The sequence below is a fragment of the Centroberyx affinis genome, unplaced genomic scaffold (assembly GCF_046629955.1).
Source record: "Centroberyx affinis isolate AG114_WGS23_722 - 3 ecotype Tasmania unplaced genomic scaffold, CSIRO-AGI_Caff_v1 ptg002048l_1, whole genome shotgun sequence".
Lineage (NCBI taxonomy): Eukaryota > Metazoa > Chordata > Actinopteri > Beryciformes > Berycidae > Centroberyx > Centroberyx affinis.
In genome coordinates, this window is record NW_027280383.1 from 90,308 (window position 1) to 117,995 (window position 27,688).

A 27,688-nucleotide genomic window follows, 5' to 3' on the forward strand; every position below is an offset into this window, starting at 1 on the left:
GTTACTGTTTCAGATGGCCGAGGTCCACAGACAGATCCAGATCCAGCTTGAAGAGATGGTGAGCATGTGGTGCCGGTGGTGATGGCGTTTCTATAATCAGCGCTTCTTAAGCTACGGATTGGGAGCCGAACAGCTTGCGGGCCTGTTGGCTTTTTGAGTCTCCACATGACAAGAGTTCTATTCATCAAGGGCATAAGTAACAAATGAAAATTACTCTCATTATGTTTTGTGCGCTCGTACCTTTTTTGAGTATTTTTTAGGTCGTTAGGACTTGGCAACATTTTAAATTGCATCCATGACAGAGCAAAAAAAAAAAAAAATTGTAGACTCGGCTGTCCAAAAGCTTTGCATCAGAAACTGGCAAATCGTAAATTGGCCAATTGCGGTGCCATTAGCAGTGAGCGTTCAGTCAACAGGAAAAGAGAGAGAAGAAGAACAAGTGAAGCAGAGAGAAGCAGGAAAGAGAAGACTAATCTGGCTTTATGCACTTTATTTTGGAAGGTTGCTGAAAAGGAAATGTTAATCTCAGTGTAACACAATCCAGACCTCACTCTTTACTGACACCCACAAACAAGAGTTCCAGCTTTCCCAGCACAAATCCGACTGATAGAAGTTAAAGAAAATATTATTCCCCTCTACACTGATGATAAGAGAGGCAGAGCGAGGGTGAGAGGCCTGTGATAAGGTCACAAAGAGTCTTAATCCAAGATGGAAGTGCTTTTCGTTTTTTTTTTAATCATCTGAAAGTCAGCGGAAGCCACTGCAGCGTGTGTTCAGTTCAAGTGTGTTTAATAATTTAAGGACGTTATTGATTTTGCCATTTGCGGTTCGCTTGGTGACATTTCACCACTGGTTCAACTTTGCCCTCTCAACACACACACACACACACACACACATTCTCACACGTGCACACATACACCAGATTTACTTTGGCATGCATCTTACATACCACACATCCTCCCCTAATCCTTTGGGTGCGACGTTTCCGATGGCAACACAAACACAGTCCTTCGAGTCCCTCTGGCACCACAACACTCAAGACAGCCACTGCATTCCTTTTGGAAATAAACTGCTGCGGTTGAACCGCTGTGGATGTAACTACTTGAGGTTCTCGTTCTCTTTTATTTGTCGCTTTGTTTTTGAGAGCTTCTTGTGTTCCTGTGTGTCTTTCAGCTCAAGTCTTTCCACAACGAGCTCCTCACAGAGCTGGAGAAGAAGGTGGAGCTGGACGCACGCTATCTGAACGTGAGTTTCCCTTCTGGTTGTCCAAATACACACCTGCAGCATCCACATCTGCATCAGCCGTACCCAACACTACTCTCATATCCACTTCCACTTTGTGCTCACAGACAGTGTAGATGTTAGGCCTTTTACCTCTCCTCCTTCCCACTGTTTCAATAAAGAAAAAAGTACAATTATAGCTTATTTACAAATGAGATGGCCCTTATTCAGAGCACCTGTCCTAAGCAATAAAAGGCTCAAGAAGATTCTCATTGCATTGCATTAAAAACTACTTTTACCCCGCTGGTCCCGCATGGGGGACCATCATTACAAACACGTTTTGCAGCCAAGCTTTGTTCAAATCCACAAAAATGTATTTAAAATTCTAGTCAAGATCCCAAAGTTTCAAAAGATACCAAATATGTCAGGCTGAATTAGCGGGAAATGTGTATAAAATGGTGCACAAACATCTAGATTTGTTGTAAAAAAGGCATCTTGGGTTTGAATATTTCACTCAATAGTAAGCAGCTGTAGCTTCAATGAAGCGTTGGAACGAGCAGATGCAGAATATGTCCATGACACTGTCGCACAGTATGGAAAAAATGTTTTTTCTAACTTTGATGCGACTTTAGAGGAAATTTAAAGGAAACTCAGGGTGCAAGGGGTTAAGATTCAACTCATTATGTAACTGTGTGCCAGCACCACCATGTGCCTTGTGTATTCTGAGGGGAAGGCCACGTTTTTTTAAAGGCTTGACGCAACACTGCTTTTAACTCTATCCCACAACGGATAGGCCTCTCCGGGGAGCGAAGTTATGGGGAATATTTAACCACGTTCTCATAAAATCGTTGGCCAGAGACAAAATGCACACTCTCCCCTTAATTTCCCACCGGCTTTCATCCAAGCCGCAGTAAGTTACGTAAATTACTTCCCTCTCTGCTCCATGAGTTATGACTCATTCCGTGAAAATGAGAGGAGTTTTGCAAAAAAAAAAAAAAATTTAAATAGACAAATTCATTACCAGCGATCAGTAGTGTTGAATTGGTCCCAAAACCTTTTTTTCCTTGTGAGACCCCATGTAGCGGGATGTTTGGAAGGCTCTTGGATGAATGTCATTCTGATAATTAGCGTCTAAAATGAAAAGTTTGCATGTCTTGATGCCTTCAAGAAGGAAATAGATGCTTAATGACCTCATGTTTGAAATTTGGATGCAAGTTCATTTAAGCCTTTGCCAGGCCGGTTTCGGATCAAAGGGGCACATGTGCGCCTGCTCTGTTATTTCAATCTCTGACGAAAGTAATTACCCACACCACAAAACATAGATTTGAAAAAAAAAAAAAGGGAAAGGTTGCTTTGCTTTTTGCGTCAAATGCATCAGAGGACTCCTGGCAGATGTGAATGAGGGAAACACAAAGGCCTGGACAGGAGCACAATGAGCCTGAACCACTAGATAGTCCGGGATGGAGGACACAGGGAGGAAAAAGGGACAGAGGGTGGAGGAGGAGAGATAGCCGATACACAATAACACCGCAGTGCCATCCTCCCTCAACCTTTGTGTCCTCGCGCTTCGCCACTCGCACCGTACAATAGAGGGCGACCGCTCGCCGGGACGGTTTTTGAAATGACTTTAGTGCCTGTATGAAAGGTCATGTGCGGTGGTGCTGCTGCGGTGCCCCTGCTGACTCTGTGCTGCCCCCCTCAGGCTGCGCTGAAGAAGTACCAGATGGAGCACAAGAGCAAAGGGGAGAGCTTGGAGAAGTGCCAGGCCGAGCTGAAGAAACTGCGCAGGAAGAGCCAGGGCAGCAAGCACCCCTCCAAATATGGGGACAAGGAGATGCAGGTCAGTGTGTGTGTGTGTGTGTGTGTGTGTGTGTGTGTGTGTGTTTGCAGCAGTAAGCTTGCCTTACATGTTGCAGGCAATGTGCATTGACTACATTTGAGTGCTTCAAATGCATGCAGGTGGCTAAAGCTGTTTTGAATTATGCAAAATATAGAGCTTCTTTGGTGTAGTGGGAGCCGACCTTCTATATGTATATGAATGGGAAAAAACAGATGTTCTGGCTCTCTAGCCCAGAGAGCATCTTTATGGCCAGCTGGCCAGCCCAAAGCCCGCCATATGAAAGGCGTGACAGCCTGGAAAATACCGTCCAATTGGCTGCGGCCCAGCAGGTGGCGGCGCTAACCAGCCAATCGCATCCGAGAGAAAACAACACGCTTCTCATAATGCGGTTTTATTTTCATTTTCAGCAGATCAAAGTCAGCCACCCAGACTCTCGGTGAACCCGGGCTGACTCCTCTGTGTGTGTGTGTGTCGCACATCGCCTTATGTAGAGTCGGGGGGGGGGGGGGGGGGGGGGTTTGAAACGCCTCTCGCTCCTCCTGACAGGATTTCAGCTTCAGTGCAGCTGTGTAATCCGCGGCTCTTGCCAGTGCTGATGGGATAGGGATGCGCCGAGCTGAATGGGACGCGACCCCCGACCGCGGCCCCGCGTATAGTTCGGATGCCAGGCCGCACAATGGCGGAAACGGGAGACCGGGAGGGTTCACGACTCCGTTGGCTTTTCGGTCAAGGACATGCGGGGAACCGGCTCGCGAGGATAAACACAGGCTCGGAGCGTAATGATGATCGTCAGAGTGATTTCCAGACTGTCTGTTTGGCAACGTCGCAAAGTACACCGGGTGCAAATTGCAGTACCGGCATAACAGTGCTACTTTAATTTAGCCTTCCTCCTATTTACATATATTTCACTAGTTGGTGCACTCTAGCGGTCTTACGTAACATTTGTTTATAGAAGTGAATATCTAGGGCGGGTTAATGGGTTGGGGGGAGGCATATTAGGCGTATTATAGCCATGTACAGGTACCGGTTTGAGCGGAGGTGTGAGGGAGAGAATGTGCGTCTCCGTGCCCCCGTCTGCAGTCGGTGTGGTGACACATGGTGGGCGGGCCCTCTCACACAAACCTACACAGGAGATGCTGTTATCTGCTGTTATGCGCTGGCCTTCCTATCATCTGTTCCTCGGCACAATGAGAAGCAGAGAGAGAGGGAGGAGGGAGAGCTGTTGCATAGTTTTATATGTATATATATATATTAGTTGTACTGCACTTATAGAGGCGGTCGCACCACACGACTCTATAAGTGCAATAGAGGGGGTAGGGGTTGGGGTTGGGGGTAATTATTGTGTAATTGTTAGTCTTGCCGCGATGGATGGCTGGTGGAGCGCGAAAGGTGTGTGTGTGTGTGTGTGTGTGTGTGTGTGTGTGTGTGGGTGGGTGGGTGGGTGGGTGGGGGGGTGTCGAGTCATTCCAAAAATCGATACGCGGAGCTGCGAGGAACAGCGTCGGAACATTCACCCCCAAAGCCCTGTCCATTCCTCTGGGCTTTAATGGCTTACGAAGCATGAAAGCCCGGGTCCCGGCTCTCTCTCTCTCTTTCTCTCACACACACACACACACACATACACACACACACACACACACTCGCGCAGAGCTTAACCTGCGTTGCCATTTCCATTCGCCGGAGTCTCACTCCCATTGCGCCTGTTGTCCTCAGCTCTCCAGATGAACTGAACCTCCGACCTCTCAGACCTCATAAATGTGAACTGGCGTGTGTATGCATTAATTGTGCCTGCATGTGCGTCTGCTTATGTGTACGTTGGTTTGCACGTGTGTGAGTGTGTGTGTGGCGCGGGCCGCTGAAGCAGCATGTGCATGGATGGGAGGGAGCCGGTGCAGTGTGTCTGGGCAGCCAGGTCCCTGCTGTGCGTCATATGGGCCCTAATGGGAACCAGGGCTTGGCAGGAACAGGAGACACCGGTGGCCTCAACTCACAGCCAGAGAAAAAGGGGGACAGATTCTCGTCCTTGATTATACAATATGGAGTGTGTGTGTGTGTGTGTGAGTGTGTGTGTGCGTCCGTATACGTCTGTTTATCCGCACCTGCGAAGCCTGAAAGCCCGCTTGTGTTTATGCATGTGTCTGTTCACTTTGCTTATGTGTAATTAGGCTCTGCAAAAAAGCTTCCTCTTCGCTTCACGCATCCCTCCATCTTTTAATTAAGAGCTGTAACAGCTCAGCGCTTGCCTTTTTTCGGGGGGGGGGGGGGGGGGGGTTGGCGAGAAAAAGAAAAAAAAGAAAACCGCACACAATTCCCTGGCTTCCTCCCGCTCGTGATTGATGTCAATATTAAAACCATAGGCGAAAAGGAAATTTGCTCATTTACAACGGTGGCCCTCGGGGACCATAAAGCACCGAGCCGCCGCCTGAGCACAGTGTGGTCAATCTTCTTCTACATTTATTATTGGAGGCGTGATCGGTGGGAGAGAGGGATAACGCTAATCGAAAAGGATATACAAACTCAAAAACTAATAATAATATGATGCCCATTGCCACACAATGACTCACAGCATCAATCAGTTCTCTCTCTCTCTCTCTCTCTCTCTCAAACACACACACAACGTTACCATGCAAAATGGCCACCCTGGGCAATTGCCCTGCCTGCCCCGCCCACGCGCCGCCACTTGTGCATGTGAGGATAGAGTAGTAACACAATTCAAACGACCGATTATCGACTCATCGTGATAAGAAGCCATGATGGATGGAGAGAAAGTGAGAAACGCCTGCATTGCGGGAAATGAAAGAAAGGAACACGTCAATCCCACACACGAAAACGCCTTCCGCCTGCCCACTCAGTTTTTTTTTTTCCAGGCTTTGACACATTTTTTAATGGGATAAGGTCAGAGGAGGTGCTAGCACGTCAGAGCCTCGCGCGTGTGTGTGTGTGTGTGTGTGTGCAAAGCATCAAAGAGAAAGATGGTTGAGAATAGAGAGAGAGAGAGAATATAGAGAGCTGGGCTGACGGATTGAAACCAGGAAACTTGACTTCTACTCTCTCTTCTGCGATTCTTTCTCACGTCTTACACACATTCACCTCCTTCCAGAATGACCCAGTTCTCTTGTTCTCCTTATGTTGTTATGTCAGTTTGATGCAAATGCTTTCAAAAGAGTGTGTTGGTGGGGAGGAGCTGTACAAACGCGTACAGTCGTTTTTTCCCAGTCTCACACTTTCTTTTTTTTTTTTTGACTTCAGCCTTTCTACAATTTCTGTTTTCCTTCATCTCCGCGAACCAGATAAAAAAGGGGGTTATGTCAGTTTGAGATGCTGAGGTGAGAAAAGTCAAAATTCATATGATCAGCGCAGGTTTTCTGTTACCTCTGCGTCAAGCGCGCATGAAACAATTTGCATACCATCACGCTTTGCTTCCAGCCTCATTAAAAGGTCACAAATTAAATAAACGCAAGACTTTATTTTTAAATTCATCCGCCTCCGTGAAGGTGGCTTAATTTCTCTCCAAATCGTTTTCATTTCACCAACTAGAACTGTTGATGTAATTACTGAACAATAACTATGAGCTGCAGGTTTTATCTTACCAAACAAATATGTTTTACATCACCTGCTTCTCAGTCTCTCGCAGCCTCGGGGCAAGACTTTGAGTACCAGCAGCTCAGGCCATCTCGATGTGAAATAAGTCGATAAACAGTGGACACACACATGCACACACACACACACTCCCCCCCACACACACATCTTAAATGCTGATTGTGCTTGCTGTCAGCAGAAACCAGAAGCAGCAGCTCCCCTACCGCTGGAGCTCTTGGCCGGACTCAGATTTTGTGTGAAGGAGGGAGCCGGTGCGGTTGATTGGCAGCAGCGTGAAAAGCCTGTTGGAATCTAATTAGGGCTCCATATCTGAGAGAGATCACAACACGCATCTATACTGCACATGCTGCAAGCCGGGTGCATTAACGCTATACTTAAATTATTGAGGAGGAGCCGTGCAGCGCTGGATAAATGCACTTTAATGTACTATATTATAGCAGCATGCTCTGGGGAGCTCTTATGAAACTGTGCTGTGTTACACAATGCTGTTACGGCACATCTCAACGGCCATATATTTCATATTTTCTTATACAATGTAAGGTCTAAGCAACAAAACAACACATTCCTTGTGTCTCAGCATGTGACTTGTGTATTTGGTAACCAAAGGCTATGTGCATTCTACTAAATCAGCTGTTTAAACTCTGTGGTTTTCTGGTGACTTAAGGAACGCTAAGAGGGAAAAGAGACTGGTTGGACAGCTTCTGCTTTCTAGTTATTCCCCTACATGGTGTTTGGTTTCCATGTCGTAGTTCATAGGGCGTGCCTGCAATACCCTGCAATCATGAGGAGTTTACTAGCTGCCAAAAATACTCACCCACAGAGAGGTAAACAAAGCAAAACACACAAAAAGGACGCCACGGGTAAACCTGCAATCGATTCCCTCCTTTCTTTCTCTTGTCTGATTCTCTCTTCGGTTTACACAGAGTCAATAGTATCTGTACACACACACACACACACTGCGTCTGTCTTTAGGCTCTTCCCTCCCTCCCGTCTCGCAGCCTGTCAGTCAGTCTCTGGAGATTGATGGCTCCCTCATGGCGGGGCCTGACCCCGGCATGCTGGTCTGGATCTGGCCGACACGGCTCCACGCTGTGAAAATCATCTGTGTGTTTTCACAGGCTACCTTATCCCTCTCTCCGCCCCCACCGTCTGTATGATTCATACCTGGCCTTCGTCTTCCTCTGCCGCTGCCATTTCGGCTTTTCACCGTTTTCAGCATTTGACTGTCAGTGATTAGTGGATATCAACCATTGTGCGCCCACGCACACTTGTGCCGTTGAAGCACCTTGTTCAGTTCTCGAAAACTGCTCAGTTCCGACTAAATGGCCATGTTTGGGCAAAGGAGCCGTTTCCCTCTCCTTCTCTGTCCCTTTTGGATGTTATCTTCCGGTCTGTGCAATGTGTAGATCTAATACATACGCTGTGGATATGAAGATAATGAGAGAAGACAGTCCTTCACTGACATGTTAGAGGTGTGAGGTGTGGCACTGTGGCTCCTCCATGTGGCCCATCAACAGATCAACACTTTTTTTTCAATTGTATCGTTTCCCCGATGGCTAACAGCAACACAACAGCAGAGTGTGTGTGTGGGATAAACTGACGAGTTAAGAGAGTGAACTGCTTGTGTCAGGGACTCACAGCACAACTTGCAGAACTAAGGAAGGCAGTGCAGAGAAATGACAGCCGGGAACTTTTTGACAGGTGGCTGTGCACTGAATCATGGAGCCACAGGGAAAAAAGAAATGTCCATATTAAGTCATTTAGTGTGGTACTCATTGTTTTCCTTGTAATGAGTGAAGGAATCTGCCAATTAGATGACACAATCTCTTGCTTCCAGTGATGTAGTGGTAAATAAAAAGGTAGATAAACCTCCAGTTGATGATCATCATAAGGCAAACAACTACCAATATTAACAAAAAGCAATTATATTTTTACAAAAGCATTATATTTCCCTCTTAAAATATCCTATCCTCATATAACTTACATCAGTTTGATACTACGTATATGATATATACTGTGAATTTACCTCATCAAGATTTATGTCAGCCTAAAAGCAAGTGACAATATCTTGAAATAAAACCGCTAGTTTCACGATAATGTTACATCATGTTTCAAAAATTGTTGAACCACATTGATTTGTATTGGAAACAACTGAACTCATCCTATTGGTCGATTTTTTTTAGTTCACTTAAAAAAAAAGATTTGAAATCTCAATACAAGGTTAAGTAATCTGTTGAAGTGGATAGTTTTGCAGTTTAGCATAAAAATAAGGCAATTATTCAGACAAATGTCATTCTTAAATTCATGACTCATTTGAAAATGGGGGAACTGTTAAGGTGAAAAGTAAAACCAAATAATGTTAAAGATGTAAGAGCATACCATTCATCATTTCATTACATGGCGTGAGTAAAATAATATTGCTTTTAGCATTTGAAGCATCAGATAGTTCGGTTTTATCATAACACAAGACAGTTCAGGTGTCAGTCACTGAAGATTAGACTAAATTGACTTTCAAATAGTCTAAATTCCCTTATGGTGCCTCACCCATCTGTCATTTATGTCAAAGTAAACTAAGAATTATTTGGAATATGTTTTTGTAACCTAGGGCTGTTCATCACCCATCTCTACCTTGTATTTAGTACTAATGAGGCTCTTCAATTTTACTCCCTCGGCTCTCTGTAATCAGTCTGTATACAAGGGTGAAAGGATGGGGGAGATTAATTGCTGGGTGTCCGTTGCCTTTGTCTCATCTTCCCTGTCAATTCTGGGTTATTAGGCTCATTACAGAGATGTGACCAACAGTCAATCAATGGAGGGGTGTCATCACCGAGAGGCTCGAACATCTCACTCTGGCTTAGTTGAGGACAGCGAGGGAGGATGGAGAGGAAAGTGAGAGAGAGAGAGACAGGGAGAGATGGAGGAAAAGAAGTATATATATAGAGAGATAAACACTGAGGGGGAGGTGAAGCAGAGAGGTGGAGAGATAAGGATGAAGGTATATGGCAACACTCTTGACAAAAAGGGTTTTACACAGTACCAGAAAATGATTATTGAAGCTTGTACCATATAGTAGAATCCTGTTTGGTGTTATAAATAGAAGGATTCTCTATAGCGTCATGCCCAATGATGGAGTGAGAAAGAAAAGAGTGATCTCAGTCGGTGATGATCATGAGGCAAACAACCATCAATATCAAATCAATTATGTTCTTAGAACTGTTGATATATGTTTTTTTCCCCATTAAAAGACTCTATCTTCTTATAACTTGCATCAGTTTTATACTAATTACTATGATATGCTATGAATTTACTACACAGATTTATGCTAGACTAAAAAGGTAGATAAACTATACAATGAATTTAGGTGTGTTTACCCCTCTATATGGTTCCACATAGAACCTTTATGGTGCTATTAAGAACCCCTTTTTTTTTTTTAAAGTGGTTTATTTTCTATAGCACCATACTCAAATGGTTATACATAGCTCATTTTGGTGGTATAAAAACCCTTTAAGAATTCATTAAATTCTCCAAATCAAAAGTATAAAAAAGAACCATAGTAGGTCCTTTATTCTGACTTAGTCCTATTTTTAATTAATTAGTTAATAAATCACAGCTTTATGTAGCCTTTATGGTTAGAATATATAATATATACATACATACATATAATATATACTGTACATACATATAGAAGCAGTCCCCTAACCAACGAACCCGTAACCAACCTTCCTTCTTCTGGGTGTGTGATTGAGACTTCAAAAGCAGTGGAGGAGGAAATCTCCAGAGCCGCAGCCAGGAAAGCGATAAAATGAGTCTGTAAATTGCGGTAAACACCTGCTCACATTGCTGTAATGAGTTCTGTAATGGCATACCTATCCATGCAGCGCTGGCTGAGTGTGTGAGTGCGTCTGAGTCTTAACAGTCCACAGCTGATGCCAGGGAGAAGCTAGCAGGATGAGGCCCGTGTCTGTTTTCCATGGGAGATGTAGGTCAAGTATTCCACGGGGAGCTTTGTGTTTGTCTCCGCTATGACCGAACTGTGGAAGTGGGGGTGTGAAGATGACTCATTTGGGCATCCTAAAAAAAACCATTAAGAAGTGTTACTAGATGTATCTGTTATTGTCTGGGGCATGTGCTTTTAATTTGGAGCAGAATTGTCATTTTTGCTCCTGTTTGAAACATTTGGTACAGATCACATGTGCCATTGGGTGGACACTTTCATCCAAAACTCTTTACCATACCCTCAATGCATACATTTAGTATGGGGGGCACTAGTGAAAACTATATATAGGCTGATATATAGCTCTACAGTCTGTACAGTGTTAAACATAAATGTCACCATTTGATGGATTGTACCAGATTTAGCTTCAAGCTAATTTTCGTCTGCAGTCCCTTGGCAGGTTACAATTGAAAACATACATATATGTACAATCCACACAAATACAACACTAACACATACACAACACTAACACATAATTGGCACTAGACATTGAAGTGTACAAAATGTAAAAGCCAGTGCAAAGTACATGTATTTTAAAAATCAAGTCAGTTACAGTCTGCAAATTAGTGGTTGTATGTTTGTTTAGCTTTAAGCCACATTTTTAATTTAGCTTTAAAGCTGCTAAAGGAACTGCAACTCTTAATATCAGCCAGAAGTGTGTTGCAAGGATGGATCTAATTCCATATCCAATGACCAAGTCACCCATCAAATGTATTTTTTTCCATTTTCTTTTTATTATGTCTCCCCACCAATTTGCTTTTTGCATCTGGAGACAGTTTATCCCTCAGCTGCATTGGTGTTATAACAATCAGCCTGCTACTGACTATTTGTTAGCTGCCCACTTTCTCTGCAAAGAGCCCAGTCATGGTCATTAACACCTTGCAGCTAGACTCTGTCTAGCACTTGAAGAATACCTGTTTCACATTATGAGCTGACACAGATCCTCCCTGTTCAATGATAATAGTGATTTAGTTGCTGGGCTCACACTCTATAGGGAATCTTCTGGTGCTTTCAGTTATACCAGTGACCTAAGGGTTAGTTTAGGTTAGCTTTACCCTTGCCTCCGTGCTGCAGAGCTTCTCAAGGTGAGACCTGATGTGGATGAGTGGTTCCACTACGTTGGTGGAGAGATGTACTCTACCATGATTGAAGGACAAAGAGGATTTAGTGGGCTGTGTCGATAAAGGAACAGAGGGTGAATGGGTTTAAAAAAACACAGATACGCCGGGAGGGTGAGCGGGTTCGAATGGAAAAGGAAGGCGCTTCAACTGGGCTAATCTGCAGGAAATACAGTAACTCCGTCCCCCATTATCACATAATAGACACTTACGATCAGACCGTCAGAGGGGCTTGACTTCCTTTGCTGTAATTTATGGTTTTCAGTTGTGATCCGCAGTGACATTTTCCAAATGCACTGGCGCTCCGTGAATCATTTTCCCATGTCAGTACATCTATTAAACAACTTTTCAGCCTTTTATATGTCATGATTGTGATGGCTGATGTGTGATTCAGCTTGGTATCGCATAGTTCAATCCTGCATAATTCACCACAGCAAAGTCTAGCCCATTGTCTGCCGCAATCCCTCGCTGCTTCCATTGTTAACATGAGCAGTACAAAGTGGTTAAAGCTACTGACGGCACTTTGGCTCATTTCATGCTCAGGGTAAAAGTTTCCCCTTAACAATTTTGCGGCATCCTACCCCCCCCCCCCCCCCCGCACCCTCTTAACTTTAACCCCATCAGGATAGATGTGATTATGGACATCTATCCGGCTGCCGCGTGTTTTCATGCCATCCGCCTCCTTCCTCTCCCCAGTATGTGGAGGCCATCAGCAGCAAGCAGAGCGAGCTGGACAACTACATCGCCGAGGGCTACAAGAACGCTCTGTCCGAGGAGAGGCGGAGGTACTGCTTCCTGGTGGACCGTCAGTGCGCCGTGGCCAAGAACAGCAGCGCCTACCACAGCAAGGTGAGACACTGGGACGGCTTTAACCATTAGCATGTTCGCACTGGTTCCTCTGCTGCCGCTGTGCATGTTGGCCGTACACACTGCGCACCGCACAGTACACGGTTAACGCGGTACACAGGGCTCGTGATAGTCACTGGGTACCTGGTGATGTAGTTGGAAAACTCTGCTTACCTCATTGGGAAATCTCTTTTATTTAAACTCTTAAAACTAGGGGGCTGTACAGTTGGTGCAGTATAAAACATACTAGGTTAGATTGTATTATATTAGATGAAACTTTAATGATCACTGCGGGGAAATTGGGTCTTTCCAGCAGCAGAGAATAGGATATAGATATGAAAAAGGTAAATGGTTACAAATGTAAGATACATTTTATCATCTTATCTATGTTTTCTTATCTTATAAATAAGATGATAAAAGCAATTAATCACACCAAAATAATCACAGCAACTAAACCTATTGAAAATGATACAGCACATAAATAGATGGAGAAGATACAGCATCTTCGTCAAGATTTACAGGTTGAAACATAATCAGGTTACAGATGGGAGGAGACATATACAGCAATGTGTCCTGATGTGCGAATATGAATTGATGATTAGATTTTGAGGTGAAGGTAGCATTTGCACAAAAATATGTACAGAAAGTGCAGATGTTAGTTATCACCTTGTAAAATGTACACACGGAGGTAATGTGTACATGTAAAAAAGTACTAAAGCAGCCAGGTTGTTGTTGATTTTGTTCCCCTCCTTCCGTACCAAAGTGCTGAACCCTCCCTGCCACACCGGCACCCCTCTGCAGTCATTCATCCACTGCATCCAGCCAGTCGCCTCAAGGGCTCCACTATCATGCCTTGGCTACTCTCATGCGTCAGTGCAGCCAGGAGATCACTCATCAGGAGCGTTATATTATCCAAGAACTGGATAAGGGAAGCTTTTTTTCTATTTCCCCCTCTTTCTCTCTCTCACTCTCTCTCCCTCTCTCTCTCTGTCGGGCTGTGTTTGTCCCCGAGCACAGGAGCTGAACGGAGGGAATGTGAAGTGGCAGAAGAGAAGTTGCAGAGAGGTAGAGGTTGAGTGGGTGGGTGGGTAGAGGGGGGATGGCGAAGGGGGGGTGAAGGAGGGGAGGGGGGCAGCAGGAGAGAGAATGGCCTACTTCTACAGGAACACTTCGTTCAGACACAGACTCACCGTGTGTGGGTGTGTGTGTGTGTTTGTGTGTTTGAATGTGACAGAAAGAGAGAGAGAGAGAGAGAGTGAAAGAGAGATGGAGGTAGAGAGAGAGGTAGACAGAGAGAGAGAGCGAGAGGCGGTACGCAGTAGGTTAGAATACAAACTGTGTTCACATAGAAAAAGTAGAGACAGAGAGAGATGAAATTAGTTAGACAGCACTGTATTGTTAGGGAGACAGGATGACACTTCTAGGAAAAAGAGGTTAGATACAGGAGACTAAGACAAAGTGAAGGAAAAGTCTTCAGGGTCTCTCCCTCTCTTTCTGTCTACCTTGTCCACATTGCTCCAAGTATGGCCCATTGGTCAACTTACCTGTTGAGTGATGAGAACATTGACACCAAAATCATCCATGTGTCCCCAGTAGATGTATGATGAAACAAAATATGATAAAATATAACATAGTGTTTTGAACTGCCGGGGACTATTTTCCTTGTTTCCATAGTAAAGAAGTAAAGGTGATGGGCAATGGGAGACTGTATAGTTACAAATCACTGTGCAGGGGATGAATACGTGACTACTCACCTGAAATAGTCCCAAAAATAAACCTGGCTATATTGAGTTAATGATATTTGATTGTTTTTGAATTTGTAATTCTACAGGCCATATAATAAAAATACTAACAACTGCTTATTACTACAAGGTCAGGCTTCTTACTTTGGATAATGCTGCCCACCTTCTATCACTCAACATTAGCTAATGATCTACTGGGGACCCACGGATGATTTTGGTGTCATATGCTCTCACCGCTTAATGGATAAGCTGACCAACGGGCAAATCTCCCAAAAACCTGGCGTGTTCCTTTAAGAAAACAGCTCTCCTGTGCTGTGGCTCATGAGCAGGGAGGGGAAGAGAGAAGACAGGAACGAAGGAGAAAAAGCCACCATCTGCTAGTGCAGTTGATCATCGCACTGGTAAACCACACCGACCACCTACGCACTACCTTACCTAGCAGGAAGGGCCAACCGGGGTCACAGTGACTCACGGCTCCCAGCAGCAGCCAGACACACTGAAGAACAGTGTGACTGGCGCACACACGCACATACAGTACATAAGATCAGTGTCACTGATGCACATGCAAGCACGCAGATATGGATACACAGAAACAGATAAATCAAATCTCCATCCCAATCCCATTAATCCAGTCATCCGCTGGTAGGAGGACAATATCTAAGCCTGGGTACCATTGTAACTGTAATAATCCTGTATGAATGCCTGGAAAAACACTGGGGGCTAGTTCTCATTTCCTTAGGTACTCGCTTAATACAGCTCAGACATGGATCCCCCCCCCCTCAGGTTCCAGAAGTATTTTCTCCACACTGCAAAAAAAAAAATCATTTAATCTAATATTGAGTCTTTTTCTCAAAACAAGTGAAATAAACTGCCAATGGGGTGTGATAGTTTCACTTGTTTCCAATGCAAATCAACTCATTTTACAGAATTGTTGTGCCTTGTTTCAAAACACTGAACGTTTTTGTTTCTAGAAAATTCCTGAAACAAGAGAAAGTTTATTTGGGAACAAGTGGAATGAAGATGGACACATTTTGTAGTGTATGCTCATGGCCTCTTGTGCTAATTCATATACACCACACGTTTTTACTGTGCGACAAATAAATCGCCGGTTCTCATGCAGCAATTATATATATTAACATAGAGATTAGGGTTCCAGCACAAAAACCTATTTCAACCAGAGGGTAATAACTTGATGGTCACTACATTAATGTATGCAGCAGTTTCACAGTTCTCTGAGAGCCAGTGGTTTCTATGGCTAACACTAATTATCACCAGAGGGTGTTAAAGTAGATAACACTGTTTTGCCAAAATGTCAAAATTAAGAGGCCAGTGCATGTTGACAGATACAGAGAAATCCAGCGCATATTAATCTGGTACAAATAGAACTATGTCAGTCTTGTTGTCATGTTCATCTGATGTTCTCTCTTTCCCTCTCTCTCATGTTTGTGTACCTGTGGGTGCACATTTGTTTGCTGTACTTTTTCTATGTGTGTGTGTGTGCAAATTCCGTTGATCATCCCGCCCACACCCTGACACCTGATGCTCCAGCCCACGTTTACCCAGCGGGGCCAGACAACCTTGAAGCAAGAATGTGTTTATCCACTTTAACAAACCTGATGGAGTTCAAATAACAGTGTCAGCGCTAGATTCTCCTTAGAGCGCCTGTCCCATATCCGTGGCTTCAGGAGTTCTGCGTGTTTCTCTCACTCGCTCGCTTGTTCGCTGACACATGAATGCAAATGAGGAGCGTCTTTATGTAACGCTGCTCAGGATTCCGACCCGCTCCGCTGTATAATGTATGGAGGAAATGTAAGTCGGGCCCTTCATGCGCCAGTAGAGAGCCTCTCAAACGAAACGCGTGCATTCATTAACAGGGTTGGTATCTCACTTCCTTCCTCGGCTACCCTCCTCTCATCCCTCGCTTCGTACTTATCTCTCATGCCGCTCCATCTACCTTCCTCCCCCTTCTTCTTCCCTCCGGCCTTCTCATCATCCTCTCATTCGTCCCATCAGTTATCTTTTCATTCGACCCCCTGACACTTCTGCGGGGCGGGTTTTTGCCAATTGGGTTTAGGAACCTGGGTCGTCTGGTGGAAGAATAGTCGGCTGATAACGTTTTTTTGAAGCCGATAGCAGTTATTTTACGCCGATATTCAATATCTTTAAATTTTATGCCCTAAAAATGACAAGTATTCAGTGTTTCCCTGATAATTTCTTCTTGTCAGGGTTGAAAAGCCTCTGAAGCAGCATTTAGACCATCATGGAACACTAAAACTCTCCATTGAAGCCCATTCTAATGAAGTTCTTTTAGTACGGTTCGCAGCTCCTTAAGGCAGGATGACTCACCTCACCTGTTCCGCGGTATTGGGAAACGCATTTACTGCCTTTGAATGAAAAATGTATTCTACTCTCCCCCCTCTTTCTCCCACTCCTCCACACTCTTTCCGTCCAGGGGAAGGAGCTGTTATCCCAGAAGATCCCGGCCTGGCAGCAGGCGTGTGCCGAGCCCAACAAGCTGCCGGACCGCGCCATGCTCCTGGCCCAGCAGATGAGCGCCGCGGGGGGCACCCTGGGCCACCCAGGGGCCAAGGGCAGCATGGTCATCTCCGAGCCCATCCCCGGTGCCAAACCCCTGCCCGTCCCCCCGGAGCTGGCCGCCCTCATGGCTAGTGGCGCCATGGGGCAACAGGTTGGTTCCCCTGTTGCTCTAACATCATTTCATCTAGCCTGACTTTTGTTGCAGTTGTATCTGATAAAAAGTTTTTGGAAACGGCAATGGTGAATGATGTTATCCATTGGCTGATGCAGTTTCACACACACACACACACACACAGATATGTAGGTATGTGTTCTATGCCTCGAACAAGTCCATTAATTAGGACCTGGAGTGTGTGGATGAGTGGTGCCCCCCGGATGTTGCCGACGCATCATGGGAGCTCTCGACGCGTCCTCGGAAAACTCTCGCTCGATGCAAATGAAATCGTTAGCGGGCCATGCTAATTAGCGCGTCGCACGCAGAGGGGGCTTAAATTCCTCGGGTCCTCGGGCTCTTTTACACCCTGCCTCCTCCTTCCCCCCGCAGGGCCGCTTTCTAGTACGCTGAGAGAGAGGCCTTCAAGATTCACATGAAAGAGACTGCCTCGGTTTGGCCCGGGCTTCTAATTAAAAACTACGGATCCCACGGTGCAGATTCACTGGTGTTTAATGTTCCCTGATTAAAAACACACTTTGAAATTCTTCGGAAGTCTCATCCTCCCAGTAGTCATTCCATATGTTTATGTATGTCTGTGTATCGATATATATCAACATATACAGAAATGCATCCTGGCAGTCCAGCATTGCCACAAAGGCTTGTTTTTGCTCTAGTGTGTTTATTTGCTCTATTGGACTTGATTGGTCTTTTCGTTAATCAGCATTTCCTGACCTAGATCCACTCTCCACCTTCTTCGTTATTATTGATGAGCTGCAGGATGTTACATAACGGCTTTGGGCGATGCGAAAGCGAGGCTGCGCGCGTTTTAATTGCCTCTATGCTAATTTCCTCTCCTCCGCAGAGGCTGATGGGAGCGGTGGACGGGGGGATGCCGGTGATGAACGGCACGGCCGGCGCCCACGGAGGAGAGGACTACCAGCAGTGGATGGACGGCAAGGCGGCCCAGGGCAAGGCCTCGCCGCTGACCCAGAGGCACGGAGGGGAGGTGTACTCCAACACCCTGCCGGTGCGCAAGGTCGCCCCGGCCAAGAGCAAGACCACGCTGAGTAAGGGCCGACACGATGCCATTGACTTTTGACTTTTGATGACTTTTTTACCAGGCCTTTACAGAGGTTTTATCACAGTTAAGGAAGTGTAGTCCTTGAAGACCTGCGTGAATACCCAAAGCTGATCTGAAACCAGCTAAAGGAACTAAAAGAATAGACCTTCTCTTTATCTTCCTGGTTGTTATCGCTGTCACACGGAGAACTCGCGCGCACAGCCTGTGCAATCGTAATGGAAACAGGCCACAGCAAGCGGGAATAGGCAGAAGTGTGATGTTAAAAAGGGAGGAGGAGAAAAGAGCAGTAAAAATAGGCGGAGGACAGGAAGAGGTTTTACAAAAAATGGTATTTAAAATCACACAGGAGAGAGAAATGTTTTGCAACCAGTAAAAAATGCACACTCTGAGTTATATGAAGGTACAGTAGCTACACACCCATTCACTTAGCAGCCGTTTTACACCGGTCACCCCACATTAGGTGTTTTATTGGAGAGGTGGAGACTGGAAGTGACAATTTGAAGCCTGTGTGCAATTTGGTGTGATTATTAGCTAACCACGTCTCCTCCCCCTTCCCTTCATCCCTCTCCCTCTTTCAACCATGCTCCTTCCCTCTCCCTTCTCTCCCTCTTTCTCTCTCTCTCTCTCTCTCGCTTCCTCCGTCCCCCCATCAGCGGAGACCCGCACGCTGCCCAGGTCCAGCTCCATGGCGGCGGGGCTGGAGCGGAACGGGAGGACCCGCGTGCAGGCCATCTTCTCCCACGCGGCCGGGGACAACAGCACCCTGCTCAGCTTCAACGAGGGCGACGTGATCACCCTGCTGGTCCCCGAGGCCCGCGACGGGTGGCACTACGGGGAGAACGAGAAGAACAGGATGTGAGCGCACCTTATGCTTGCACAGACACAGATGGAGTCGCACATGCACATACTGTACATTTGCAGCTCACACATGCACAGGCTTGTGTTACTATCCTTGTGAGGACCCTCCACTGACTACAATCACACCCTAATCTTAATCCTCACCACTATAAACCTAACCTTAACCCTTACACTAACCTAAACCTAATTCTAATTCTAACCTTAATCCTAAAGCCTAACCCTAAATTAGTCCTTTGTCCACTCTTTCCCCATCTTTCTATCCTATTTGAAGAGATTTGGTCCTCATAAGGATAGAGGTAAAAGAACGCACACACACACACACACAGATGGACACACACCACCTGACTCGTCTCTGTGTTTTCATCCAGAGTGGCTTTTGATCTGCATTTGCATAGTCATGTCATGTAATTTGTCTTAGTTGGACCGTTGCATTCAGTTTTGATCAGTCTGGATTTGAGGGTGTTTTCCAGCTATTTGTGTTGCATTGCTAATCTTTGGTATTCCCCCTCTACCAGGCGTGGCTGGTTTCCCTTCTCCTACACACGGGTCATCGCTGATGGTGAGGGCGACTCCATGAGGCAGCTCCGAGTCCACAAGTAGGTGTTCTTTACTTCAGTGTATTGTATGCATGTATGTATATTTGTCAATATCGATGTCATGGATCGTACGGATCGTTTGTTTATTCGTCCGTCCGTCACACGCGATATCTCAAACACCACTGATTGGATTTTGATGAAACCTGGGGAAATGATGCATCTCACCACCGTGCTCCAGCATTAATATTAGACTGATTGGCCCAAGTGGGACACTAAAACTACCAGTCAAAACGACACAGTTTTATAACCAATCGGGGAAGTGTATTTCAAAAGGCGCAGTCCACTGAGTGACGGCTCCCCTGCAGTTCTCCCTGTCCCACACAATAAACAACCACAACCTGACATATTTGCTACTGATTGGCCCAGAGGGGAACTGCCTCGGGGGGACAACATGTTTACCGTTGCCTTGTTTTCTCTGTGTGTGTGTGTGTGTGTGTGTGCGTGTGTGTGCTTCTAGCCTCCACCACGGGAAGAGCAGCAGCACGGGCAACCTTCTAGAGAGGGAAGACATGGCTCTCCCCGTCCCCGACTACGGCATGCACTCCCGTATGGCGGCGCAGAGTGCCGCCGCGGCGCACGGCAGACAACAACGCCCCTACAGCGTGGCGGTGCCAGGCTTCTCACAGGTAGGGGGGCCCCTGCAAAACAAGCGCGCAAACACACACACTGGCACCTGCCCACACGTTCGCACATGACACACTGAGCCGTGGCACGAACCCTGGCAAAGGCCCGCGTTTCTGTCTCGGTCTCAGAAGCTTCGTAGGTAGCTACTCCCTAAACGCTGCCTGACCTAACTGCAGTCTCACTACTGGTACTCACATTGCACCCAGATATAGCACAGCAAGAACTTTGCTTTGACAGGCTGTCTCTTCCTTTACCAGTACGCCCAGTTCTCTAGTGCCGCTGCACTGCCGAGAAAGTTCTGCTACATTAGCTTACATAAACGCAGGGATCAGTTCCCCTACGCGTCACACGTTCTGTATGTGTGTGTGCGTGTGTGTGTGTGTGTGTGTGTGTGTGTGAGTGCGCGTATGGCGGGTTGAGTCCAAGATGTGACACAGCGCAGATTGGAGAAGACTGCCTCTGCGCTCGGCTGCTTCTGTCTCATGAGGGAAGCGCTTCTGACAGGCGTCCTCTGATAACGCAGAGCCGGGGGGTTAACCCAGCTGGCTGAGAAAGAAGGAGGAGGAGGAGGAGGAGGAGGAGGAGGAGGAGGAGGAGGGAGGAGGAGGTGGTGGCCCATGTGCGAGGCTCGTACCTCTCACACGTGGGCAGCGTTTGATTGCTCGGCACAGTCGTGTAACGCCTTAAATTCTTCATGCCGCTGCTTTCCGCCTCACATCATTCCGGGGGAAAAAAAAAAAACCACATCTCCGGTGACACACAGAGAGAAGTGGGTCTGTCGGCATGAGCATTGGCAGGCTTATTTGCACATGAAAGTGTCAGTGAGGGTTTGGTAAGAACAGATGATCAAAACAAAGACTAATGGGGTATGAACCGGGATGAGAGCTGGTTACGTGGAGGAGGAACCACAGCGCTCAGAGGTGCAGAAGGGTTCGATTGGTTAACCTGCAGGTTGAATTGCCTAGGGATACACACTCACACGCACACACACACACACACACACACACACACACAATGATGACTCATCAGTCAGTACAATCATCATATACATCCACCCACTGTTCAAATGAATATTTACCTTTCTCTTCCTTGCATCCGATGGCATAATTTCTAGCTTCTGAACTACCTCTAGTCATATATCCTTCTTTATATCTATAAGTCTTTAGTATGACAAGCCTTCAAAGAATACTTCACCTTTACTGTTGACTCACTGCAGTGTCTCCTCTACTGTGTTCCTTTGCTGCCATCTGCTGGCTGCTTTGGTTATGGCAGCTTTACCCCAATTCTTTGAAGACAAAGAATTTATTATGATGGTATATGTTCAGTGGTAAATATTTACGATTTATATATGGCTAAATCCATCCGTGTCTAATGGGTGTTATTTTTTATCTTTACAGCCAGGGGTTGAGGAGTACGAGCCCCGCTTCCCCACAAGGTAAGACCTGGTTTTTACTTACTACAGACAATATTTTTCTTTTCATATTGAAACCATGGTCAGGTTCAACTAAGTTCCAGTTCAATCAATTCAAGTGTTTAGAAAAACAATTTTGCACAAAAAGATGATTGTGTCTTACTTATTGGGACATATTTCACGGTGAATGCTGTGTCATTAGCTTTGCTGATTGGATTTTGAATTGATTGAACTGAAAGAGTATTGACTCCAACCCCAGTTGAAACAGCTGGAAATAGACAGAGGTGGGATTGGGATGTCCAGGCCTGCAAACACACTTCATATTCTCAGTCCCAACACACAATCAGGAGGACACACCACATTTTTGTTTTGTGTTGTTCTGTGTATCGTTTTTTCAAACATTTTCTTTGTGCTATTTTATGTTGCCGTTCTGTTCTGTTTGCACTTATATGGTAAGATATAATAAGTGATAAGATCGTATAGTGTGTAGTGGTTACAGGGCCGGCCTTGTGTTTGGTCAGCCATGCCAAATGGTCCATGTCAACCCATACAGGACCATTTGGAATCATGTTTCTTTTCTAATAGAGTACGTTTTAAGGCATGTTAATTGGTTACCTTGGTTTCTGTGTTAAGCTTAAGTTGAATTAAGTTTGATTAAGTTTCGTTTTGTTCATTAATTTTTTTTACGAAAAACTCCCACGCTTGCACTCCCGGCTCCTCTCCCCTCAGCCCAGCTAACTGACGCTGCCCTCCATGCACCATGCAACCACAGTAGCGCTTCCACCCGCTTAACTGCACCCACCCACCCACCCACCCACCCAATCCCAGTACGCTCACCATGCTTTATGTCCCTTTGTAGCAATTGCTAGAGCAAACACAAAGGCATCCAAATTATAAAGCCACATAATGTTTAATAAGAATTACCACTATTTGATTGAAGCCACCCATTATATATATACAAGAGTCAGCTCAGATCATGCTTTTTGACTGTGGGGGTTTCTGATCATGTGTGGCCTGCGGGGGTAGAAGTGGTTTCTGCCCCCCCACGTCCTGGTTTGTGTTTGCTGCTGTGTCTCCCGGGCCACCCCAGCTGGAAGCCTCTCCCTCTCTCTGTCCGCAGTTCCGCAGAGGGCAAATTGATTTCGACAGTGTGAGGACAGACAGACAAACAGGCACAGACTCAGCCAGCCGCGCAATAGGACAGACACCTCGCTGCCCCTCATCCGCCCCCCCCCGCCACTCCTCCCCCCTCCCTCCCCTCATCCTTACTCCTTCTTCCCTTCCCCTCCCTCCTCCTGCTTATGGCAATAAACTCTCCCCAAGCCGAGCCACGCAAGGAAAAGGCTTGGGTCTGTATCTTTTTTTCTCCCCAAACCCCCCCACCCCCCACCCCTCTCTGTCACAACCCTCCTCCCACCCTCCCCCCCCCCCCCCCCCCCCCCCCCCCACTCTTGCCCTGTGCTTTCTAACTGGGCAGTAGCCACTTGGCGAAGCCTTTGGCGCAGAGCTGTGCCAAGCCAAACCAGACTAAAAAGGACTGCGTGCCATCCTTATTAAAAAATCAATGGAAACGGACATTTTCTCTGAGGAAAATGTATCTTTTGCTTGTCTTTCATGCATGTACATGTCTTTTATATCGACGGAGGAGGGGTTATCCCCCCCTCCCCAGCGAATAAACAACTGATTTTAACAAACGTCAGCGCTCTCCATCAGAATGAAGATGTAAAGGATTTGTATATCGGAGTGTAAATTTAAATATGTTGATCCCAAAGAGGATTTCATAATGTAAATATGATATTACAATCAATACTTTTACTGGGTCTTACAGTATACTACAATAATTTTACCTTTTCATGCTGTGAGGTTTTGATAATCCCTGTATCCCTCTGAAACAAGAGGCTATGTATCACGTGTAGTGAACAGCTAATGTAAATGTTTTAACTTATGGAACGGAGCCAGTCATTATCAAAGGTGACAAGAATGTTTACTGTACATAAATGTGCCATACAGAAGTGCTTGTCATACAGTATCTATGATCGGTTTATAAAAAAAGCACCTTATGAAAGTAATAGTCCGTATTTCTGTGACTTTCTGTAAACACTTATACTATTATCAATATAGGCCTTTGAACTTGTTCTCCAATATCCGGCATCTTTACAGACGGGCAGTGTGCCAGACACACAAACCCAGGTGCTTGACTATCTATTGTGGTGTCTGAATATCTTACCAAGGCTGAATGGGGACAACCAACCCTCATCCCTTAGAGTGATGCAACGCTCTGAGTCGGGTGTAACTACCGTTCATGCATGAAAGAAAAGACAATTGGTACGGCTGCTTCCCTCAAACCCTCCCTCAGTACGGACGCATGGTGCTACAGGACACGGTTTCATTCTCACCCACGTTAACTCTTTTTCTACATTAGCACATAATATAGTGCCTCTTGCTGTGGAGTAAAAATCTGACACTAACATGAATAATATATAGTTTTAACATCAGATTGAAGACTTGTACATACTTAAATTCTTGTCAATAACACGAGAGACGCTGTTGGACTTTAGGCCAAAGTTTCAGCACAGCGCTTGATGTGGTGATAATGGAATTTGGGTCAGTGACTTTTAAAGCGGCATTTACATTTTGCCGCGTTTATCTTATGGCACAGCTTCTCACGAGTGTCTCTGCAACCTTGAAAGGGAGAGGGGTTAATTTGATGTTGGAACTTCATTCAGCCTTCTTGTACTATTGTCTTTGCAATAAAAGGCTTGATTTAAAAAAAACAACAACGAGTAAAGCATCATGTTTGGGGGATGAAAGAACTGTCTGTCTCTCTCTCTCTGTGTGTGCCAAATAAAGACGCTGGTCTGCTTGTCTGTATGTCCAGTCCAGTTAGTGCCTGTCTATACTAACCACTGTCCTACTGTCGAGATCTGATGTAGCTGTTCTGTCCTCTTTACTTATACTGTACCACAAGGGACTGGTCATTACTGCACAGTCATTCTTTTTAAATCTTACAAGGTTTCACTGAAATTCATCCTGAAATACTGAAATTTTGCCAAAGGGAGGAAGTGACAATTTGAAACAGTAAACCTCTGTCATGCTACCTACTCTGCAAAAATATCCATCTTTACAAGTCATTTAATCTTAATCTTTAATTAAGTCTTAAAATCTTAGTTTTTCTTAAAATAAGGGGGAAAAAACTGTTGATACTACTGGATCTGCCTTATTCTGTCTATAAACTTTTGTTTTTTTCACTTGCTTTAAGAAAAAGATTTCAAGACATAATATGAAATCAATGACTTTAAGATGGACTTTTTTTGCATTGTAGAAATGTTGTCCTTGCTGCACATGTCTGCTGTCTCTCTTGCTCTCTTTTCCCTCTCTGTTATGTGTGTGACCTTAACACCCGTCTTCCCCCCAGCTTTGCCAACCCCCCTTTTCCATCTCTGTTTTGATGAATTTAGAGACAAAAGTCGAGTGCAAACGACTGGAAGCTGCCAGTGTTTCTTCTTTCTCCACTAGAATAAGCCCAAGGTATGACTGCCATCGCTGCAGAGATAGCACACCAACCGTCCGTGGCCAAATAACTCCTATTTCTATATATCGATTTATGTGCTTTTATTTTGGAAGTTTTTTTTGTTATGGAAGAAGAACAGAAATCCAAATACTGTACGGAGAATTTATGGATATGCATGCTTTGGGGCACCAAAACAGTGTAATGTTGAACATGGATGACCTCAAATGTATGGTGAATTTCTGCTCTAAAAAAAAAAAAAAAAAAGAAGCTGAATAAATGTATTCAGTTGGAAGGTTTTGGTTGTTTCTGTACGTGCATATTCATCCAGAAGGCCTTTGTATCCCAAGGGACTACTGGGAAGAAGTCAGCCTTTGAAATGAGGTGTTCTTTTTAATGAAAGGAGTTGTTAATTTGTCTCTAAATTAATCTTCAAAGGGCAACGTTGTTTGCTTCTGCTTCTTTATTAGCTTGTAAAACTAATTATCTTTGCTTAGAAGAATCTACAGCCGTTGAGCAAAGATGCTTTGGGAGCAAAATAAACATGGATACTCACAGCGCTCATTTAATCGCTTAATTTGAAGCCTGTTTTATGCTAAAATAAAATGCTTATATCATACTTTATTGGCTTTTGTTTGCTTGTTTCACCACATCCGAACTGGAAAAAAAAGAGTATGCCTTTCTCAAAGCTAGAACACATAATCACTCCGTAGTTCTTGTCCTCTTGCTTATGCATCAAACAGTGGCTCCTCTTATACATTTGGTGTCGCCTCTCATGCCGGTGTCTCTGGACCCAGGATGGTTATCATCATAACCTCTCACTGGCCTTGTTGCATGTACAGTGTGTGTGTACTGTGTATAATAGTAGTTATACTGCATCCTACCCCGCCCTGACCTGCCATACACACCCACTGGCCTGCTCCTCCTGCTGCTAGCAAACATAAAGGTACCTTTTTCAACTCAACTGTGTGTGTGTGTGTGTGTGTGTGTGTGTGTGTTTGTGTGTGTCCTATCTATCCATTTTACTATTGTCTGTTTTTCTATAACGCTACCTGTGTTTGTGTGGTTTTGCACTCTGAGTTCACTGTGTCCCGGTCTCTATGCCTGTCTGTGTGCCTGCCTGTTGTAATTTGTGTTTTGTTTTCTTTGTTTTGTCTTCTGAAGTCGATGTATTTGGGGTATAATAAGTTACATGTTGATAAATTACAGCAATGGAGAGTTACTAATGAATCAAGGTATATTTTACAGTCTGTGTTTTTATGCACATCTTTATGATGCTACATGTAGCATTTTATCATCAATAAATCATTACCACATTAATTTTGAGGCATTGGTATAATTACCATAAACATGCGAGACCATCACAGAGAAGATGGGCGTTTTACTGCATTTTTCATTGTGAGCCACCGGGTCAGATTTCATGGGAAATCTGCTGGATTACATTTATTTACGGTAATTAAGACAAGGTATCACAATTAAGTGGACACTGATATATTGATGTTTAAAAATGCTACAAGTAGCACCTTTTATAATGATAACTTTGTATTAATAATAATTAAATATGCATACTGTATAATGTAAAGCCATATAAGAACATATAGTAATTGTTACAGTATATTGAGCTGTGCATCATACTTTAATATATAGCACTTGGTGCTTCCTTGAGAAGAGCCTGAATGTTGACACTGCAGGACTGTCTTTACCTTCCAGTACAGGGCCAGAGTATGCCCGCTTTTGAGTGACCAAGACCCATCGTAAGTGACTGGACTGCTTCAGCCTCTCGCTCTGTCTTTCATTACCACCTATAAACTACTTCATGCTCATCGGCTGTGGGTTTCATGGACTGCGTCTTTGCTTGTTCCCATCATTGGGTTTTTTGCACAGCTGCCATTCATGATAATGCATGTGATGGCATCCTGACCCTGGGTCTCCCCGACTAACCATGGGCTGTCATTGGTTGGACATTCCAGGAAATACATGTTGCATGTTTGAGCATCATAAACATATCAAGCTCACGTTTCCCCCCCCCTCTTTTTTGCATGAGTCATCAGACTTTTATTTATTTCACTGCTTTTGTGCACCGTTGCTGAAAAAGAACACTATCCTGTTCTCTCCTTGATCTTTTTTTTGGCATCATTGACAATTTTATGCATGATATCTAATTCATCAAATAAAAAAATGAAAAGTCGTTCACCGTATTTGTTCTTTACTTCTTCCCAGCACCATCCCACCCATTGAGCCAGCTGTGGAGGCCCCAGCCATGCCGCCCGTCTCTGATGACGACCAGCCGGATGAAGTCCACTACGACTCGGTGGAGAAAGCCTCGCCTCCCCCTGGGCTTTACTGAACCACCGCCCACCCCCCCACCCCCGCCATTACTAGCTGTAGGTGAATTACCGGTGCTGGTGCTTCCCAATCACAACTACCACCGCACCCTCTCCCTTCAGCCACGAGAGCTTTGAATCAACCACAATACTACCGTAGTGCTACTATACAATAAGAACTTCAATATGACCAGCAGTGAACTGTACCACAGCAATTCACGATGACAATAACT

General features: G+C 45.0%; 1 protein-coding gene across 1 annotated transcript; it reads left to right on the forward strand.

The window, feature by feature from the left end:
- baiap2b (BAR/IMD domain containing adaptor protein 2b) lies at positions 1–27,481 on the forward strand. The gene is made up of 12 exons (XM_071531168.1): positions 1–58; positions 1,174–1,245; positions 2,924–3,061; positions 12,470–12,622; positions 16,814–17,050; positions 17,916–18,120; positions 18,788–18,989; positions 19,508–19,588; positions 20,046–20,214; positions 21,610–21,647; positions 26,842–26,885; positions 27,352–27,481. The coding sequence occupies exons 1-11, from the start codon at positions 14–16 to the stop codon at positions 26,867–26,869; spliced, it is 1,368 nt and encodes a 455-aa protein (XP_071387269.1). The 5' UTR covers positions 1–13; the 3' UTR covers positions 26,870–26,885; positions 27,352–27,481.
- The last annotated feature ends 207 nt before the right edge of the window (positions 27,482–27,688 follow it).

Bases quoted from the DNA above. Each gene is read 5' to 3' on its own strand.
- baiap2b (XM_071531168.1), top strand. From the start codon at position 14: ATGGCCGAGGTCCACAGACAGATCCAGATCCAGCTTGAAGAGATG. The intron at 1,246-2,923 runs GTGAGTTTCCCT...TGCCCCCCTCAG, and splicing joins TGGACGCACGCTATCTGAAC to GCTGCGCTGAAGAAGTACCA. The intron at 3,062-12,469 runs GTCAGTGTGTGT...TCCTCTCCCCAG, and splicing joins ATGGGGACAAGGAGATGCAG to TATGTGGAGGCCATCAGCAG.